Raw genomic sequence first — 18,697 nt, 5'->3', positions numbered from 1 at the left:
AAAGCAGTGCTCATACCAGTGCACTTCTTCCCTACAGGTCACCATATGTGTGGTTCAGGAATAATATTCCTCTGCCTGCATAAGCAAGAGACATACTAGGGAAATGGCATCTAAACAGAAGGTTTGCAGTTAGTGCATGTGGCGAAAACCAGTTCTGCAGCCACTCTGGCTCTTGGGCGAGAATTATTTCATCCTTCTGTATCCTTTTAGGAGCCTTCCTACCTGAATACTCCACTTGGTCTAGGTCCACCTCCCCCTCTCCACTTCTGCCTCCTTTCCTCCACTCTTTCACCCCTTTTCCCTTCCCCAAAGCAGTCAAATGAAACTGAGGCTGTCTGAAATCGAATATACTGCAACGCCTCATTCGGTCGACTGTCCTGTGTAAAGGCCTGTTCATTTGTCCCGTCACGTCTGCCCCGTTTGTGTGACTGCAGCCGCTAAAAGACGCCTTTGCTTTCCAAGGCGAGAGGCTTTAGTGTTGCGCAGTTTTGACTAGATGCCTATCCAGAGGCTACAACCTTTGTTAATAATTAGAATTTGGTCCTCTAGCAGTCAGCTGAAGCACTGCATTTCACAGAGAACAGCATCCCTAAAAGGACAGAAGATAGAAACGATCTCCCCCAGGATTTCTAAAGTGACTAAAAGTGCTGAGTGAAAGGCTTAAAGTTAAATGAGAGGTCACAACCCTAACTGAACCCACGTTAGCTATGGCACCCCAAAATGAGCAGCTATTGCTTGGCTTAGCTATAGAGCATTAGAGTTTTAATTGTTTTTCACTTGTGTTATATTAAAAATTGTGCACCTGCACTGTGTGTGTGTGCTGCTTAACTGCTCTTCACCCATACCTGCCTTGTAAAAATATGAACTAAAAACAGTGCAACTCTAATTTGACCAAATAAACTCCTTAAATATAGTACAGAACTTGCAGAATTAAAAAAAAATAATTAAAATGAAAGCACACTCCTGTTGTTACACTAATTGAGATCTCCCACAGTAGGGTTCCACGGTTACAACTGTTGTAACCCTCTGAATGACTTTTGTCCAAGGACAGACTTCCATAGAAGAATTAACTTCTTTAGGTGCTTTTCAGCGCAGATTTCTTCCCTTTGACGACACATGTGCTTTATCATCTTTTTCCTGTATTTGAGCTGCAGGGGCCAATTCCCTTTGCCTGGACTGAGGTGCAGAACCCGCTGGCTTAGGATGTGAATCCAGCTTGGGTTGAAGGCTACCCACTTCCTAGGGAATTTAGGTACCTTACCATCCCCAGGTAAAGTAACTTTACAAAATTCCCCTTGATGGACAAGCAAGCTTTTCCACGGATAGCTAGGAGTCGCCTTGATGCTTTCGTGCAGAGCTGCATGAGGTCCATCCCTCGGCGCACCCAGGTGAGTTCAGAAGCAGTTGTCGGTGCAAGTCGCAGAGATCGTGGTGCTCACAGGCAGTGGCCTAACACGGCGCTCAAACCTGGTTTTCCGGGCCGTACGTAAATGGTAACGAGGCACTCAAAACATATGCTGAATATTAGTAGGACGCACTCTACTACATTTACATGCTAAATGGAGTGTGCACTGGTTTCACAAGCCAAGTTCTGTTGCTCGGTTCGTGGATACCTCTTCCATTTAAATTAGCTTGATTTATATAATATGACCTTCTAAGAGAGGTTTGTGTCACAGTAATCTATGTTATGCAATGTTAGTCCTAATATTTTAGTTGTTTCAAACATGCATTGGCTTAAGTATGTCTTTATTAGAGCTATTTATTCCAAGTTATAAAGTGTTTGTCGCAAAAGTCTCGTGGTAAAAATGTTTGGAAGTGTATGCAAAGATTTTGACAACAGCAGCACATTTTGGTGTACTTTATTTGAAGTGCTTTCTGGCAGGAAAACCACCGCACTCATCTTTAGAAGATCAGGATGTCAGTATTCGCTTAACAAGAAATGCCCTTTCAAAAAGTCTAATTAAAACATGCATCTTAGAGCTCAAGTTCTGCATGGAGTTTGAGGGCATTAGGTTAATCATGTTAGATCATGGAGAAATTCCTGCGTTCAGAGCTGCACGCTAAAAAGAGCTCTTTTTAATGTATGTTTGCGCTGTCCTTTACATTACGATATACTTCTTGTAACAGCTCTCAAACAACCAGTAGCTTCAGTCAATTATACTTTGCAGCTGGCAGGAAAATTAGCAGGAGGTAAAGCAGTAATTGCAATAAAGCTAGCTAAGACCAAATGGTGATTAACTTTAAATATTGGCAACTTAAAAATATTTCTCCTTTTCCACTTTTACTTCTTATGATAACTGCATAGTTTGCTCTGCTTACATTTCGGCAACTTGTTCTTGCTCGCGAAAAGCAGAAATTGTTTGCCTTTCTTTCTTCCAGGAGAGGAAACTACCAAGTTTCTTTCACTGGTTTTAATACATGCTCTCTGGCGAAAGCCTAAGGAATCACGGGGATATGTGTGGGCAGATTTGGCAGCCTTTTACTGCATAAATGTTGCATTAAATTTTTCAGTTGGATTTGGGGTTTTGGAAATACTGTCTGAATAATTAGGCGTTAGTGAAAGGGGCACATACAGGATGCTACTACTGTAGGCTTTTCTGAAATTTAATTTGTATTGTTTCCTATTCTTGCATTTTTACAGCATGATCTTTCTGGGTTTCTTTTATGCGTTTCATCATTGCTGGAGAGATGTTTTTATGTTTTGCTTTTTTAAACATTTTATCACAAGAGAAATCTTTTTTAAAGTCCTGAAAGCATCTCTAAATACGTGGAAGATGCAATAAAGCCCTCGGTAATATAGTTTATGAAAACCCGTGTAAGATAATACAGAGAGGAGGGAGTCTTTTGCTCCCTTGATGCTGGTCTGGAGACACAAAAAGCTCCGAAATGGAGCAAAAGGCAAAAATCTTTTTCTCAGTGACTGTGTCCCTATTGCAAAGGCGATGCACAAGTGTCACCTCCGCTATCTCTCCTGTGAAGCACTCGTGACGGAGAGGTGAGGCTGGGAGAAGGATCAGCTGGAATGCACTGTCCTTTGATTTAGGTTTTCACCAAAGGGGTTGTGACCAGAAGCACAAGTGAAATAATAGTGCAGAGATACTGGTGGATGTGGGCAGCAAATGGAAGTTGAATTCCAGCTCAGGAAAGCCACAGTGCAAGAATGCGTCGCAGAATGCTTCCCACTACTCAAAATTGCTTTTACGTGCTGAGGTTTCACAAAGGTAAGGGGTGAAAAGTCATCTTTTACTGTGATCAAGATGAATTTACATGAAACAAGGCTCCCGGGGGTTAGGAGGATATTTCTCGTGTGGACAGTGATGTCCTGCTGAAGGGGTTTTTTGCCTCTGGCTTCACTGAAATGGCTGAGGCCAAGCCACTTTCCCGGCTCACGTGCGTAGAAAAGGGGTGACGTTTCAAATACCGGCATTTATCGAGCGTTTCAGGACGGGTTTCGGGTTCCTGGGCCAGTACGTAAATTGTCCCCTATAAATCTGTCTGCTGACTAGCAGCAAACAGGGGGCGAGCAGCGACAGCTGAGTCACTGAAGCGCTATATTCAAAATGCCGCCTGAAGTCTGTGAAGCTGGATTTTAACGGCGGCTGGAAAGCCGGAGCGCGCAGAGGGGTCGCCGGCAGTTTTGCGCTGGGGGGCGGCGGCGGCGGCGGCGGCGGCGGCACCGGGACGGCAGAGCGGGACGGGCGCTTTGCAGCGCGACCCCGGCGCAGCAGTACGGCTGCAAGGGCGCCCCGAGCGCGTCTGTCCTCAGTCCGCGGGGACGCGCGCCGCCGTGGCTGCGCCTGCCCGTGCCGATTGCTGGGCGCCGCTTCCTGCGAGCGGAGGGGTCGGCGCAGCGTATTTCCTGGTTCAATAACTGCACGCGGCGAATAAAGAGGGCCGGAGCCCAAAACGTGCTGCCTCTGAATTGCAAAGCTGCCTTGCAGCCCGGGCGAGAGCAGGGACGTCTCGGGGTCCGGACGGTCGGTGCTACAGGTGGATGTAAAGGCCTATATGGCGGGGTGGCTCCGCAAGGGGACGGTCAGGCTCCTGCACGAGGCGCAGTCGCGTCCCCTTGCCGCGGGCCGGCTCCGCAGGCCGTGCTCTAAAAACCCCTGGGCGCCAAGCACGGCTGTTGGGATCGATAGCAGTGGCGCCAGAGGGTGCCCTGATAATAGTTCTTGCACGCCCGCGTTCGGGGGGCGCTGGGTGGAGAGCCCGGCCGGCCGGGAGCAGCCGCCTTCTCCTGGGCGCGCAGGTTTGCGGAGGGGGCGTGAAGATGCTTCTCGGGGGGGGGGACATGGTGGAGGAAAACCTGTGAACGTTCAAGTAGTTTTCCTGTTTGAATAAACGCAGGAAAACAGTGATTCCTGGCTGCACCTTTTGCTGTTTCTGTATTTCCTTCGCTTGCTCAGCAGAGGACGAAGCCTCAGCAGGGAGCACCGAATGCTAGCGGCGTAGCGCAAGCCCGCTCCCGAGCCGGCGCAGCGCTCGCCTTGTGCGGGGAGACCTCGGCGAAAGCGGATTATTGCTTCTGAGCAATGGGAGTATGAAAGCCCTAATTCAGCAAGCTTTTAGGTGCGTTCCACAAGCAATCTCATTCCTGCGAGTACTCGCGGAGGTCAGTAATTGCACATGCTTGAAATGCTGAAAACCCGATTGGGAAAGGGTTTGCGCGGCAATCGGAAACCGAGGAAACGCTGCCGTCTTGCAGCCTCGCGGCCGGGGAGGCAGCAAGCGGCGCGGCCGGAGGTGCTGAGCTCGCGCTTCGCCGTTCCTCCGTGGCGCTGAAGGGCTGCTGAAACGGCGCCGCGGCCGCGTCTGCGAGGGGCTCCGGGGCTGCACATCTGCACACGGGCTGCACATCTGTATGCAGGCTGCCTACAGGGCTCAGCTCAAACACCACTGAGCAGCACGTGCCCGTGTGTGTGTGTGTGTCTGTATCATTTCTGACGTTCCCCCAAGGCTGCATTTCCGATCGTGCTGCAGTTTGTGTTTGGGAGATGCCCGCAGCCCGGATGACCGAGCCGCGCGGGTCTCCGCCGGGTTTCGTGGCAGATTCCCTATGTTCTGGTGGCTGCCGCCCGCAGAAACGGCGGGCGCGGAGCCGTGCCGGGCCGCAGGGCTGCGCTCGCCGGGAGCCGGCGCGGGTCCGGCCTCCTGCCCGCGGGGTTTGGGGGCACGGGCGAGCCCTGGGAAGACGGGCGGGAGGAGATCAGCCGGGGTCAGAGGAGTGCCGGGTGCGGACGGACAGACCCGCCAGCTGCTTGCAGCCGTGGGGACGGCGGAGAAGCGGCAGTCCGGCTGCGGCTGCGTTTCCCGGGGGGTTTTGGGGGGCGGCCGCAGTGGCGGGGACGCCGGGGAGCAGGCGAGGAGCTGGGGCAGGAGCCCGCCGGGACGGGACGCCCCGCGCTTTCCTTTTGCCCCTCAAAGCCGCCGTGGGCCGGCGCCGCTGGGGAGCCTTTCCCGACAACCCCCCCCTCCCCGTCTGGTGGGTTTTCTCCCGCCGATCCTGGGCTCCGTCCGCGGTGCCAGGGACGTCCCGCGCAGCCCAGCCCGGGGAAAGCCGCGGCCGCAGGGGGGGGGACGCAGCTGGGCGTCTCTGCGTTCTTCTTAGCAGAACCCGTTTGCAATTTGTTCCCCCTCAGCTGGGAATATTGTGGCAGAAACGAGGAGTTTTCGCCTTGCAAAGGCCTCGTCGTTTCTCTCCTGGCCGTGATCTCGGGCCTGGCTTGCGTGCGACTAAGTCCCTCGAGGCCATTTCTGGTTCCTCGTGTAAAACTCCGGTGTGATCCCAAATGAAGCTCAAGAAACCTCGTTCATCTAAAGAGCAGCTGGGTTCTGGCTGCAGGCAGCGTGGGGGATGCTGCGGCGTGGACGCCTTAAAAGCCACTTTGCAGTTGGAAGAGCTAGGTAATGAGCCCCCGGCGGGGAAAATCTATAGCAAACATAAAATATTAAACGTTCTAGGATATATTTACAATATTGGCTAATGACTTTATAGACTAAGCGCAGGACAGCCTACGCAGACCTACCCGACTAACTGTGCAAGCTTCGGCAGCCCCCCAGCCCCTCCGACCGCTGTGGATCGAGGGCAGACGCCGTCCGTCCGTTCGGGGTCCCCCAAACGCGCATCCCGGCTCTCAGTGCCGGAGCATCGTTCTGAATTGAGATGTTTCTCTGCGGTTTCAGCTCTCATCCTCTGGGTAACTGCGTCTGCAGCCGGGTCCCTGCTAACACCGTGCCGGCGGCCGGAGCCGCTGCGCTGATTAGTAACTGGCTGTGGCTCCCGTTTGCAAGTGCTAGGCAGAGGGTTATATCCAATGCCGCAAATAGGGATATAACTTTTCCAGTGAAACTTGGTGATATTCGCATAATTCTCACGATTGAATATACGCACTGTTCTTTCCTGGGGTGAGATTTAATCTCGTGTGTGTCACTTCTCTGAGAAAGCTGGAAAGGGCAGGTGATGTGGGCCAGGAGGTGAGGCCTGGGACTTTGCTCAATTCCAACCTGCGCGCGAAACTTTGCTGCTGTCGGCCAGGCAGTGGCGTTTCTATAAAAATCCCAGTGTAAATATTGGTTGTAAATCAGGCTTTCCTTTTGCCTTGGCTGACATATAATCAAGGGAGCCTATGAAATGCTGTATCATTTTCAGATTAATTCCTGCCGAACGCTGGGAGTTGTGTTGTTTCCCCCCACCTCCTCCCTCCCTCCCTCCCTCCCTCCCAGTGGCATAATCTGCTGCAGATTGAGCTTTTTTCTTCAAATCTTCTCCCCCGAGAGCGAGTTTGCACGAAAGCCAAGATGTTTTCTGCCCTTAAGAGAGTATTTTGTTGCTAGCCTTCCCTTCTGCGTCCGCAGGCAAAATGTGGGGTGTTGACTAAGGAAGATGGCTATTTGCCTTGATTAACTGTTGGATTATTGCTAGTTTTCAGATGTCTTTGATCTGACGGGATTTGCACTAAAGAAAGTGTGCGGGCTGATCTGAAAAACCAGATCACTGGAGCATTAGGTTAAATAATCTGTTGTGTTATTAAAGTCTGGTTTCTTGGAGAACTTTTGGCTGCCATGAAGTATTTTGGGGGCGGGGAGGGGGGGGGAAATGCGACTTGCTTCCACGTCAGGCTGCTGAAAGCAGGTTTTAATGGAAATTGTGACCTTGGTCTCTGCCGGCAGCGCTTGCGCCCGAGGTTTGCAGGACTTTTCGGCCGCGGCTCGCGGGACGGCTATCGCCGGCGGGGGCCGGGGCGCGAGGACAGGCAGGGCTTTGCAGCGCCTGCCCGGCGGCTGCCTGCGCGCAGGACAGGCACCGTCCCGTCCGTCGCCTTCCCGCGCTCCGTGCTGCGGGCGCGCTCGGCCTTCCCAGCCCGGGCCGTCCCCGCGGGCGCGTGTCGCCTCGCTCACGGGGGCGCACGAGCCTTGGAGGCGCCCGTGGTGCAGAAAGGGCCTTGTAATCCGCACGGCGTTAAGGAGCAAAAGCAGAAATCCCGAGCTGGCGTGAGCGTGCGGCGGCCTCTGCCCCCCTCCGCCCTCCCCCGTGCTACCGGCAAAGCGTGCCGAAGCGTTTTGGTCTTCCGGTATCCTTTTTTGCATTGGTGATCAGTCTGATAAGTCTAGCACACTGCTTCTAGCCGGTTGGTTTTTGCTGTGCTTACAGGGAGTAAAATAATCTGAAGGTTTAATTCACCTTCTTACCTCAACTACTTAAAGTTTAAGAGAATACTTGATTTTTCCCTGAAATACTGCACTTGCCGTGGGTGCAGCCACGCCAATCTTTTAGAGAGCTGCGTCGGCTTTCTTGTGCTTTTGCCGCGCGCGAGGGTTTAGGATGCTCTCGAGCGGCGGTGGTTCTTCCTCGTTCTCTTCCTCTTTGGAAACTGCGGCTTCTGCCGGGCGAAGGAGCCGCCGGCGGGTTTCAGCTCGAACTCGATGGGGAAGTGGTCGCTGACGCCCAGCGCCTGCGAGGCAAAGCAGGGAGGCGCTCGGGGCCGGCCGCGCACGCCGTGCCCGCGGCCGGAGGCGCATGCGCCCCTTGGGCAGCGGCACCGGGCGTTTCCCATGCAGCGAGTTTTCCAGACTCTGCCCTAGGGTCGGTGCCGCTCGCAGCGGGGAGGCGGGCGGGCAGGCGGGCGAGCTTCGTGCCGCCTCTGGAGGACAGGATGGGCGACGGATGAGACCGTGCTCAAACACGCGCTGCTCTGCTGCGTGCTGCCGGGCTTGCTTGGGAGCGGGGGGTTTCCGCGCCAGCCCTCGCCCCGCGCTGCCGTCCCCCAGGCCGCCCGCGCGGCGCCCGGGGCTGCACTGTACCTGCTCCTCGGTGAGCCGAAAAGCCTCCTGGAAATCAAAGACGTTCGCCGAGCGCGGCGCCACGGCCCCGACGAGCGCTTCCCCGCTGACCACGATTCTGGAGGAACGAGGGAAAACGGGACGTCGCCGCGGGGCGCCCGACGCCGCGGCCCCCCGGCCCCCGCCTGGCTCGACGCCCCGCGTCGCCCACCGCCGTGCCCGAGACGTGGGGCGCAGCCCGCCGGTACGCTGCTGCGGGAGCCGGCGAGCGATGGGCGGCGCGTTCAGTCCCTGCGGCGCAGACGCTCCCCAGGAGTCGCCGCGCCGTCGCTGCTGCGTGCGGCTTGTCCCGAGCCGGGGCTGCCTGCGCGGAGCTGCACCCTGCTGGCCTGGGGAGCCGGCGGGAAGCGACTGGCAGCTGAACCCGCTGCCACGGCGCCGCAAGGTGCAAAGCAGCAGTTGGGATGCAAAACTGGCAGGACGCCGAGGCTGGCATCCGCCTGAAGGCCCGCTTTGCTCCAGAAGCTCCTTCCGAAAGAGGCCCACTTTGGGATGGACTAAGCTAAGCTATTCCTTGTGCAGGCTGAGGAAACTGCTCGTAGCAGCAGGACTTGTCCCGTGCCCTGGGAGCTTCCCCGCAGGCCCCGATTCCGCATTCGTCGATCCAAATCAGGAATGCGGAAGTCATGGTGCAGAGCAGGCCAGAGCGGCGCAGGCATCTGCAGAGGGGCCTTTCGCTGGGCGCTTGCAGAGCTCTCGGCGGATGCGAAGTGCTCTGGAATTGCTCGTTATTCACCTGCGTCGAAGGCGCAGCAGAGGCGAGTTCTGGTGTGAATTCTGGCCATTTCTCCAAAACCGCTTGCCAGCAAACCTGCAAAATGCTTTGTGCTCCTGCCTAGAAGTGTTTGGATCTCGGTTCCCCTGGGCTCTCTTGAATCCCTGAAAGCCTCACGTGCAGATTGCTTTATGTGACAGGCATGGATGCATTTCCATATATTTTCTTCTAAGGGAGATACTAACAGGGAAGGGTTTACTGCTCTGCTTACCTGTCGTATGGGCAGCTCGTGCTTCTCTTAACCGTTGTGTCGTTTTTGTCGCCGATGAGCCAGACAAATTCAGGGTGAGTCCTAAGTCGGATGTTCTGCCACTGCTTTTTTGGGACGTAGCTGCAGCCAGCGTTGAAGTCGCCCATGAAGATGAAGTTCTGGGAGGAGAATAGCTCTTCAGAATAAGACCAGCAATGGCTTTTATGGTCAACAAATGTTGCTAATAGCCATCGCAGTCAAAAAGGGAGAGCTTAGGTCAACAGCTTGCAGGGGCTGACGGTGGCAGCACCTGCTAGTACGTTAGCATAAGAGCGGAAGGAAGCGGTACTTTTCCTAGAAGACGTTCTGTATCTCTGATATAATGTACGTATTGATTCGCTGCTGACACGGCTTCTAATACCTGCCTTTCCAACCCCCTCCTGTCGCACAGCTAGAGCAAGGCAGCCCGACTTGGAGCCAGGCGGGGAAGAGAAGAGCGAGGGAAGGGACCATTTTAAGGAACGGGCTGTTTCATCAGGCCATCAAGTTTACCGAGTAAAAGCTGGAGCACTCAATGCCAATGTGTCAAAGAGATATTAGAAGTGTGGGGCTTCTGTCAACTGTTTGAAGATCACCAAGCTCTGAACATTGTCCCTGGTGAATCAGTGTCAAAGCCGATGCGGTAGCAGAAAGGTCTGAACTAACCTCGGTCGTCCAGCGCTGCTTCACATCTAAATACACATCGTAGAGCTCATCGATCTCCTGCACTGCTGTTTCTGGTGTGGTGTGCTGAGGGATTATAGCAAACTCTTTGACAGCTTAAAAACAAGGCAGAACAGGAAACAATAGAACAGTTAAACACGTAACGAATCACAAAGCCAAAAAACGTGACTGACTTGGAAGCAACTCTTTTTCCGAAGGGAAAACAGCTGCGTTTTGGCAGCGCCACAAAGGACGTCGGCTGTGCAATCGCCCCGTTCTCCGCATTAGCTGCTCTGCTGCTGATGAAATGAGAACGTGCTGCTGCCTTAGCGCAAAGCGAGCCACGCTCTGAAGTCACGGCGCCAGCTGCTGCTGCGGCCGTGCCGGCAGCTCGGAGCACGTCGGCACAGCGGTACAGAGCGGCAAGCGGAGGCGGCGGTGGCCGTGGGGCGGCTCGCCTTCCCGCGCGGGGCTGCGTGCTGCGCTGCGCTGCTCGGTGGGAGCTGCCCGTGGAAGAAGGGTTCGTTTCTGAAAGCGTCTCACCGGTTTTGGGGGAGAGGAAGCAGACAACGAAGGGCTCTCTGGAAAAGGCGTCTTCGTCCCCAGGCTGGAGATCGGGATACTGGTAGGTTTGTTTCACCGACACCACATTTTGCCTGCAACAGAAGTCAGTCTGTAAATAGTCCAGCAAATATCGCGCAGGCAAATGGCCCCTCGCCGGCTCTTGGTGAAGGCCACCTTGACCAGGCTGTGGGGCGAGAAAGGCCGGATAAGCCGCTGGCTCTGCTGAAGTGGCGGAGCTTTGCCAGGGCAGGAGCCAGGCAAGGGGGCCCATGGCGCGGGGCACGGCCGTGGCCGGTGCTCGCGGTGCTGCGCCGCAGCCGCGCTCGCCTACCTGTAGATGAAGGCGTACTGCTCCTTGTAGGTCTTTCTTCCCAGCCTTTCGCTGACCACGTAGCTGTATTCTTCTTCTGGCCCTTTTGACCATCTGGGAAGAAAACAGTGTCTATTAGGTTTTTTCGGTGTTTATAAAGGGCTGAGAAGGAGTTAACCTCTAATGGGTCTTATACGAGCGCCTGTGCACAAGCCTTGGAGCCGTAGATGGTGGGTTTCAGGGGTGGGTTATAGAGACCAAAAACCCTCTAGGGATCAGCTGCGTTCGGGGTGTATTCTTCATTGCTTTCTCTTTTATTCTGCACCCCCTGTGCCTTTCGCAGCCTCCGGCGTGATGTCTGTTCTTCGGGTGGTCTCACTTCTGCTCAGGTAAACGCTGTTGTTTTCTCTAGACTAGCGAGTCGCAGGCAGGTAATCCAGAATTATCTTTGGTTGAGCAAAACCATTTCTAACTGTGCAGAAAGGCAAACTGCACTTCTTCCTCTGGCGTTAGCCGGGTGAGGCCTTTTTGCTTCCTTCCCTTTTCCTTGGAGTGTTGATCTTTAACAAATTGAATCTGCCTTAATTATACTGATTTTAAAAATAATTAATAATTAATAATTAATTATGCTGATTTTAAAAATGTCTTTGCTACACTGCTCTGGAGCTGGCTTAGCCCTGAGCTGCTGAGAGCTGCCAGAGGGTCTGGTCCTCTCCTGATTGCTGGGATAGACCCAAACTCAGATCTTTGGGTGCCAGGGCCGGGTCCTGCTGGTAAGTGGGGCTGAACGGATCACGGGAGTGGGCTTTTGCCTCTTTTCATCTCTCCCAACATCTGCCTACTGAAAGATTTACTTTTTTTGCCTTCTGAAGAAATAGCTAGCGCAGACCATTATCAGAGGTGGGATCTGGGCAGCGAGGAAGATCGTTCCCAACCCGGCCAGGCTGCAGTTTCTCCTCGCGGGTTCCTGCGCCTTGCAGCCCCGCTCGCATTAATCCGCGCGTGCGAAGCATCCCCCTTACCTGTTAAGCCTCTCCATCAGAAGGGGGCATATTCTGTTGCTGTTTTCCTTTATTTCCATCAGTAACATGATGTCACAGCGAGAAATGACCTGCAATGGGAAAGAGCAGAAAGCAGGTCTGTGCTCAGTATATTTTGGAGGCTCAGGAAGACGTTCGGAAGCGGTGGCTATTTGTGCGAAGGGAGGAGCGCAGTGCGCATCGCCCGCACGCGGCGGGGCTGGCTCGCCTTGCACGGGGAGCGGGGCGGCCGCCGGGGTGGCCGTGCCCCGGCAGAGGCCTTCTCCTTTCCGAGCCGCCCGCCAAGGCGGTGTGGGAAGTGGGAGAGGGAACCCAGGAGCTGTGTGGTTTGGGTTTTGGCTGCAGACTTCTGCGCCTGCCCGGTAGAAGGAAGTTTGCAGGGGAAGAGGCAGCTGCAGCCTCCGTTCAAGTCTCTCGTTTCCTCCTGCAGCTGGTTGGGTTCTGCTTCCCTCCCTGCCTCGACCCGCAGTCACGCTTTTATCTTTCTTCCCGAGCTTGAGCCGAGCCGCGCCGAGCCGATCCGAGCCGGCTCTGCCCGCCGGCCGCCACGGCTGCTCTGCACGCAGGATGCTCAGGGGCTTCTTTGTGCCCCAGGTTTTGTCCCTCGTCAGACTCTGCGGGTGTCATTTGTGGAAGAAAGGCACCCGTTGGCCCCAAAGCCAGAAGTGCCGAGCTGGTGTCTTTATAACAAAAACCAAGCAAACCCTCTTCTCCAGCTGGGTGCAATGAAAGAAATAAAGCAAAAATAAGTGGTGGCCGCCTTTCCTGCTGGGATTTGGTGGGCAGAGTCAGGCTGCTAACACCAAGTGTTCGGTTACTGTGGCATCGTGGATGAGACTTTCAAGCCTTAAGTCCAAAACAGGATCATTTCCCTTTAAAAATGAAGTTGTCTTTCAGATGCTTCAGAGGAAGCCTGTTGGTGAGTTTTGGTTAAATAAATTAGCAATTATGCTTTTCAACCTTGTATCACACCCTAAGGTGATACTCAGCGCTATCCTGAGGCTACATGGAATTAGAGAAGGATATTTCAGAGCAATTAGCGCATAAGCAAGGCAAAGAATGGATCACGAGATAAAGCTCTGTGGATTCAGAGCGAAAGCTGTTTTTTACTGTGCACAAAGCTTTTCATCCTTTCCTAACTAAATTTCCAAAGGAAACAGCAAATGTTGTTTCCGCTGTATTCTCACGCAGGCTAAAATAGCTGCAAACATGCGACTCAGTGACTGGCTGATTTTTGCATTAGCAGTGTAAAATAATTGTCACTGTTTAGTCGTTCTTTAACTTGAAATTCGCCTGTGAAAAGACAAATGAGCTGCAAGGTTCCATAGATGAGAAGTCCTTGAAAAGCTCTGTTTCCCTCTCCTCCAGACGTACCTTTACGACGACGTCGATGACTTCTTGCCTGGCTATTTTTGCTTCTCCAAAAAACTTCACGTTGAAGGAGCAGATTTTCAGGCTCAGCGACGTGTTGAAGCAGAGGAGCGAAAGCACGACGACGACGAGCAGCATCTCTCGGGCCTCGGGCAGACTGAGCTGCAGAGAGCGTGTCTGTAAGTAGGTGCGCGTGCGTGTGTCTGTGCGCCGTGCCGCCGCCCGCCGCCGGTTCGGAGCGCGGAGCGAGCGGAGTCGGCTGCGTCAGTCAGGAACAACCCAGCAGGAAGTGCTGGTTCCCTCCTCTTCCCTCGCTGAGCGCCCTGCGAGGGAGCCGGCGCCTGGGAAGGCCGTACGGAGGCGGCGACCTCTTCAGCGACCCGGAGCGCTCGCTGTCGCTCGCTTCTGCCTTTCCCAGGGCCTGCGGTCGCGCCTGGCCGTGGGACGGACAGACGGACGGCCGCCGGGGACGGCTTCACCCGCCTGCCCGTTAATCCGCCTCCGCCCGCTGCTCCCAGCTTTGCCCTCCGGAAGGCTCCGAGCACCGGCTAAGGCCCCTCCGTGCTCCCCGGAGCGGAGGCCCGTTGCCCTGTGGCTCAGCTGCAGCCGGGACGGCTTGGCCACAGCGGGGTGCGAGCGGGGGACTCCGAGCACCGTCCGGACTAGTTAAACTGCTCCAGGCGGAGCCGACGCAAGACGCGGCTGCGGGCGGCGAGCGAGTCTCGCTGCAGCCCAAAACCCGCGACGGGGCTGCGGGGAGCGAGACGCGCGTCTGGCTGGGGAGGCGAGCGCGGCTCGCCAGGCCGCCTGCCGCGTGCCGTGCGTGCGGACGCGTTCCCTGGGGATTCACTGTGGGGAGAAACGGAGCTGGAGCGGTTGCTCCTAGCAGGCGCCGTGCGGAGATGCTGCCCGTGGAGCTGCCCGGGCGCTCGATAGTTAACACAGACATTTCGGCGGGAGGAACACGACCCTCGCTGTTCGACCGCCAAGTCTGTCCTTCAGCTAGAAATAACCAAACCGGCGCTGAGCCCCAAGGGACGGGAGCGAGCCTGTCCCGTCCAGGCCCGTGCTTTCCCTCCCCGAGAGCTCGGGCGCGTGAGCCTTGGGCAGGACGGGCCCTGCAGGGAAGCAGCAAACACTATAAAATCAGCTAAAAGCTCTTTCTCCGCAGAAAGGTGGCCTGGCGTCAAATGAGGGATGTGGGGAGCTTCCAGGCCAGCAGCTTCTGCGCGTGGGAACTGAGAATCTGCTGCGGGAGGTTTTTCGGCGCTTGGGCTCCCGCCCGAGTGATCCACGAGGGACTGTGCTTTCGGCCGGGCGCCGCGCGAAGACGGGCAGACGCTGCGGAATTGGGGCGCGAAGCAGCAGCAGCTCCGGGTTCCTAAATCTTCCGCTCGGCCTTGCCCAAAGCGAAGCGTGGGACTGGGACGTTGTGCCCGCCGGGCTGCAGTCTCTCTCTCTCTCTCTCTCTCTCTCTCTCTCTCCCCCTCGAGGCATTAAAGCTCGGAGCTCGTGCAAGCCGGCGGGAGGCCCTGGCACCGGCCCCCCAAAATCAGGCCCGCTGCGGCAGCCAGCAGAGGCGTTGGAAGCAGATGTTTGCTGCTGCTGCTGCTGCTGCTGCTGCTAAGGAGGCCTCAACGCCGAGCCGCCGCGGCCTGTCCTCGTCGCCGCGGTCTTTCCCCAGGGACGACTCCCTTGTCGGCGGGGACTCAGCCGTCCCTTCCCCTCCGTCGCGGCGCGTTATCGGGGGTACGGCCGGGGCCGCCGCGGGGAGACGGGCAGGAGCAGGGCGGCCTGCGAGGGCAGTGCGCGGGGCTAACGCTCCTTCGTGCGGCGCCTTGGCTCCCGGCTCCCGGCTCGCGCCGTGCGGGTACCGCTCGCCCCGTACCGGGCCGTAGAGCGCGATCGAGAGCGGCTCCCCAGAGCTGCCCCGAGTCGTGCGCGACGGCAGCAGAGCTGCTGAGCCCCGGGTTCGGGAGCGCAGCGCCGGGGCGGGAGGCGCGTCCGGCTGATTCGGGGTGTTTCGCCCCCGTTCTGGAGCCGAGCGGCCGCTCCGGCTGCGCCCACGCGTGCCGGGTGCCCCCCGGGAGCGCGGGAGTCTGCCGGGTCCCCGGCACCGGCGGCGGCGCGTGGGCGCCCTGCTGGTTAGCTGTGGGGTTTTCTCCTCCTTTTCCTTCTTGCCCCTTTTCTTTGCCCAGCCTCGCGCTGAGCCCCGCTGCCCGCAGATACGCTCGGAGGAGAAGTGCTGCCTCCGCCCCAAAAGCCCCTTCCGGACGTTCCCGAAATGGCAGGTCCCTGCAGCCCCACCTCAGCCTCCCGGCCGGCGGGAGCCGCCGAGGCCCCGCGTTCCCGGGCAGCCCCATCCGCCCGGCGAAGGGCGCTTCCCGGCCACGGACCCGGCGACGGCGCGGGCGAACATCCGCCGCCGTGAGAGGAAGCCTTTGGGAGAGCGGGAGGAACCAGCCCCAAACGTGTGGAAGTGCGTCAGTTTGGGTGCGTTGAACGAGCTTTGGGCTCTCCGGGGACGTGTCGCCGCCATCGGGCCGAGCGTCCCGGCGCTGTCTCCTGGAGGTTCGGGTTAACGAGGGACGAAGCGCTTGAGCGGTTTTGTGTCGCTAAAGTTCAAAATCAGGCTGTCGACCACACAGGGTCATGCAGAAAGTGTTTTAGTGTTAATCTAACGATAAAAACCGTCCTCGCGTGATCCTCTGGAAACTGAGCATTAGGTGAGGGTAAAAATACGCGGTGCACAAGGCAACGGGCGTTGGCTTTGGATCTTTAGAGCTTTATTTGACACTCAGCCTTTATTTATTATTTTCAAGGTGCTTGTTCCACTTCGGAGATTACTGCCAGGAAGCAATTCCTTTCCTGGTGCAGTGTTCTGGGGGGGTTTTCTTTTTTAAACTTAATACATCAGCACTGTTGGAGCAGTGGCTGGAAGGAGGCCTGACAGCTAAAGCAGTTCGGGGGAAAATGCCTCACCGTGTTTCCGTGTGTTTCTTGAATGAGGCCATTTAACTGAGATTTAGGAGAAAACAGGATCATCCGAAGCGAAGCCGTGGCTGCAGAAGCCTTCAATGCATGACGAACAGAGCAGGCTTGAAGTTAGAAACCCATAAGGACACGGCAGGGACCGAATAAGCAGGTTTTGCAGCGTGTATGAACACCCTTATTGTCAGCAGCTAAAGGCGTAATTAAAATGCATGTGATATATGCATTGCTTTTGAGTAGAGCTTAGAAAGTATTATTGACCCCTGCCCTGCAGGGCAGATTTTGGTGGCTGCACATGATTAAAGGTCTGCTCTGCTCGGGGGACCCCGGCCCCGCGCCAGCTCCCCAGGCAGCAGGTACCGCCGAGGTGGGGATGCTCGCGGGGCGCCGCTTCCCCCGTCGCCGCCGGCTCCTCGGCGCCGCGGCCGTGCCCGCGCTCCCCCGGGATCGCCAGTGACACGGCGCCGGGCTGCGACCTTCCCGGGGCCAGCCCTGCCTCGCTGGAAACAGATGGGCCGGGTCACGCCGGGACGACGATTCACCTCGCCAAAGCGGCGTGCAGCCGCTTGCCGGAGTCGCAAAGAACCTCGCCGCGCTCTCCGGGGCTTTGTGACCCACTAGTGGGAAATAACGTGGAAGCCTTTTCTCTGGGGAAGCGACGCTGCTCCCAGCTCGGCGGAATCCAAACTGCAGGTCTCCATAGCTAACCAGGGCTGGATATATCCGGAATTATTGTTACGCCCTTATGAAAAAGGGGGTGGTTTAGGGGAGAGCCTCCCTGGCTTTTTTCTGAGGCTGTAGGACAGCCAACTCCGGCTTTGGTCAGCTGAAATCATGAGGCCGCTCTGATTTAAACCACGCTCGTTCCTAACGGGACCATAAGTCAGTCGGTCCCTCGGCTGCTCCCGGCACCGACGCTGCGTCGCTGTGCTAGGAGGAAGCTCGGCTCGCGGCTAGGGAGCACGGCTGCCTCAGCAGCGCCCCGAGGGTCCCTCCTTTCCCCGATCCCATGCCCACGCACGGAGCTGCTCCGGGACGGCTTCTCTCGGCCCCGGCTGTTCCCAGCAGCCGCTTGCTGAGCCCGGCGCCGCCGGCACCCGCGATGGGGGAAGCGCGCTCGTGCGGGGTGCGGGGAGCTTCCCCATTTCATTCCCGGCCCGTTTCAACACGGATCTGAGGATCTGCTTTGACTCCCTGTTTTAAGCAGCGCCTCGGTCGCCGTGACCACGTCCGAGGGCATCTTACGGGCGGACTTAAAACGAGCAGGTCGCTTGCAGCTCGCGCCCGGCGGTGAGTCGGGGCTGCGGTGCTCCCGCCCGCGGGGCTCCGGGCTGTGCTCCTGCCGGCTTTGAGCCTCGGGCTTGTCCTGAGAAAGCCGAACACACGAGTGGGATTGCAAACAGGGTTTAGAAACTGGTGAAACACCCGACACGTCTGTTTGCTGCAGCCTCATCAAAGCTCGTCTTTGGTTAGCCAGAGTTCCCGGGAAGGCTCTTTAAATGAGCCCCAAAGGGTTTGCACGGAGCTGGGCCTTGGCTTAACTGGGTCAGCTAAAGCCTCAGCTTAATCCAGCGACACTTTCCTGAGCTGGCGGCACAGCGAGATTACGGCTGTTTTGACTCTCCCGTCCTCGGTTCAGCGACTCTTTGCTGGCAGCCGCTGTTCTCACGAGCTTTTGGTTATCGGCACCGCGAACTCTGCCCTGTGCAGCCCTTTACACCGCTTCTCTCAGCTCTCGCAGCCAGCCAGGCCAAAGGGACTTGCTGTTCTCCAGTCACCGATGTAGCGAGGATTTGACCCAGTTTACTTGCATTTACTTGCTGATCTTATTTCCAGTTTAATTAAAAATGTCTCCTACTTTGGGGCATATTTTCAAGGCGCATGCCAAGCTGATATATGACCCAGGGAGAGGGAAAGTAAGTTGGTTTATAGCAAAGGGATTTGGGTCAACTGTTTAAAAAAAAAGTAAAGCAGCTTTTAAATGCAGGTCGATACGCAGCTAGCAAATACCGTCACCTGCTGGGAAGAGAGGGGAGGAAACAGGGCTGCAGCCCAAACGGCAGCCGTAAGGTGAATCCTCCTGCAGGTGTAAAAGCACTGGCAGGATGCTCCGATTCCGACCTTTGGGGTCTTTCCAGGGGAAATGCGGAGGAGGTCTGTGCTCGCTGGTGGGCACGGCCGCTTCCCACAACCGGGGGAAGGGACGGAGCCCCTCGCCCGAGCTTGGCAAAATGCCCCGGGCCCGGGGCAAGGCTCCTGGGGGGGGCAGGGCGCTGCTTCCCCCCTTGCACCCCTGTTGCAGCTGCGTTGCCCCCCCACATCCATCCTCCTATCCCTGTTGCCTGCCCCCCAGCACCCTTGGTGTTTCCCCCATTGCATCCGCACCACGTTGCTCCCCTACATCCCTGCTG

At 56.5% G+C, this 18,697-nt stretch overlaps 1 protein-coding gene and 1 long non-coding RNA gene across 6 annotated transcripts in view; one reads left to right on the top strand and one right to left on the bottom strand.

The window, feature by feature from the left end:
- LOC136993231 (uncharacterized) overlaps positions 1 to 18,697 on the top strand; it is a 67,343-nt gene that overhangs the window by 32,582 nt on the left and 16,064 nt on the right. The window lies entirely within an intron of this gene.
- On the bottom strand, positions 7,821 to 13,433 carry LOC136993183 (deoxyribonuclease gamma-like). Its single transcript, XM_067303571.1, has 8 exons — positions 13,299 to 13,433; positions 11,907 to 11,995; positions 10,906 to 10,998; positions 10,554 to 10,666; positions 10,014 to 10,126; positions 9,330 to 9,487; positions 8,305 to 8,401; positions 7,821 to 7,955 (listed from the first exon to the last, which is right to left on the bottom strand). Exons 1-8 carry the CDS (start codon positions 13,431 to 13,433, stop codon positions 7,821 to 7,823), a joined length of 933 nt encoding a protein of 310 aa, XP_067159672.1.

Source organism: Apteryx mantelli, chromosome 12 (genome assembly GCF_036417845.1).
Source record: "Apteryx mantelli isolate bAptMan1 chromosome 12, bAptMan1.hap1, whole genome shotgun sequence".
Classification (NCBI taxonomy): domain Eukaryota; kingdom Metazoa; phylum Chordata; class Aves; order Apterygiformes; family Apterygidae; genus Apteryx; species Apteryx mantelli.
Note: the sequence above shows the minus strand (reverse complement) of the source record. Positions and strands in the feature narration are given on the sequence as shown.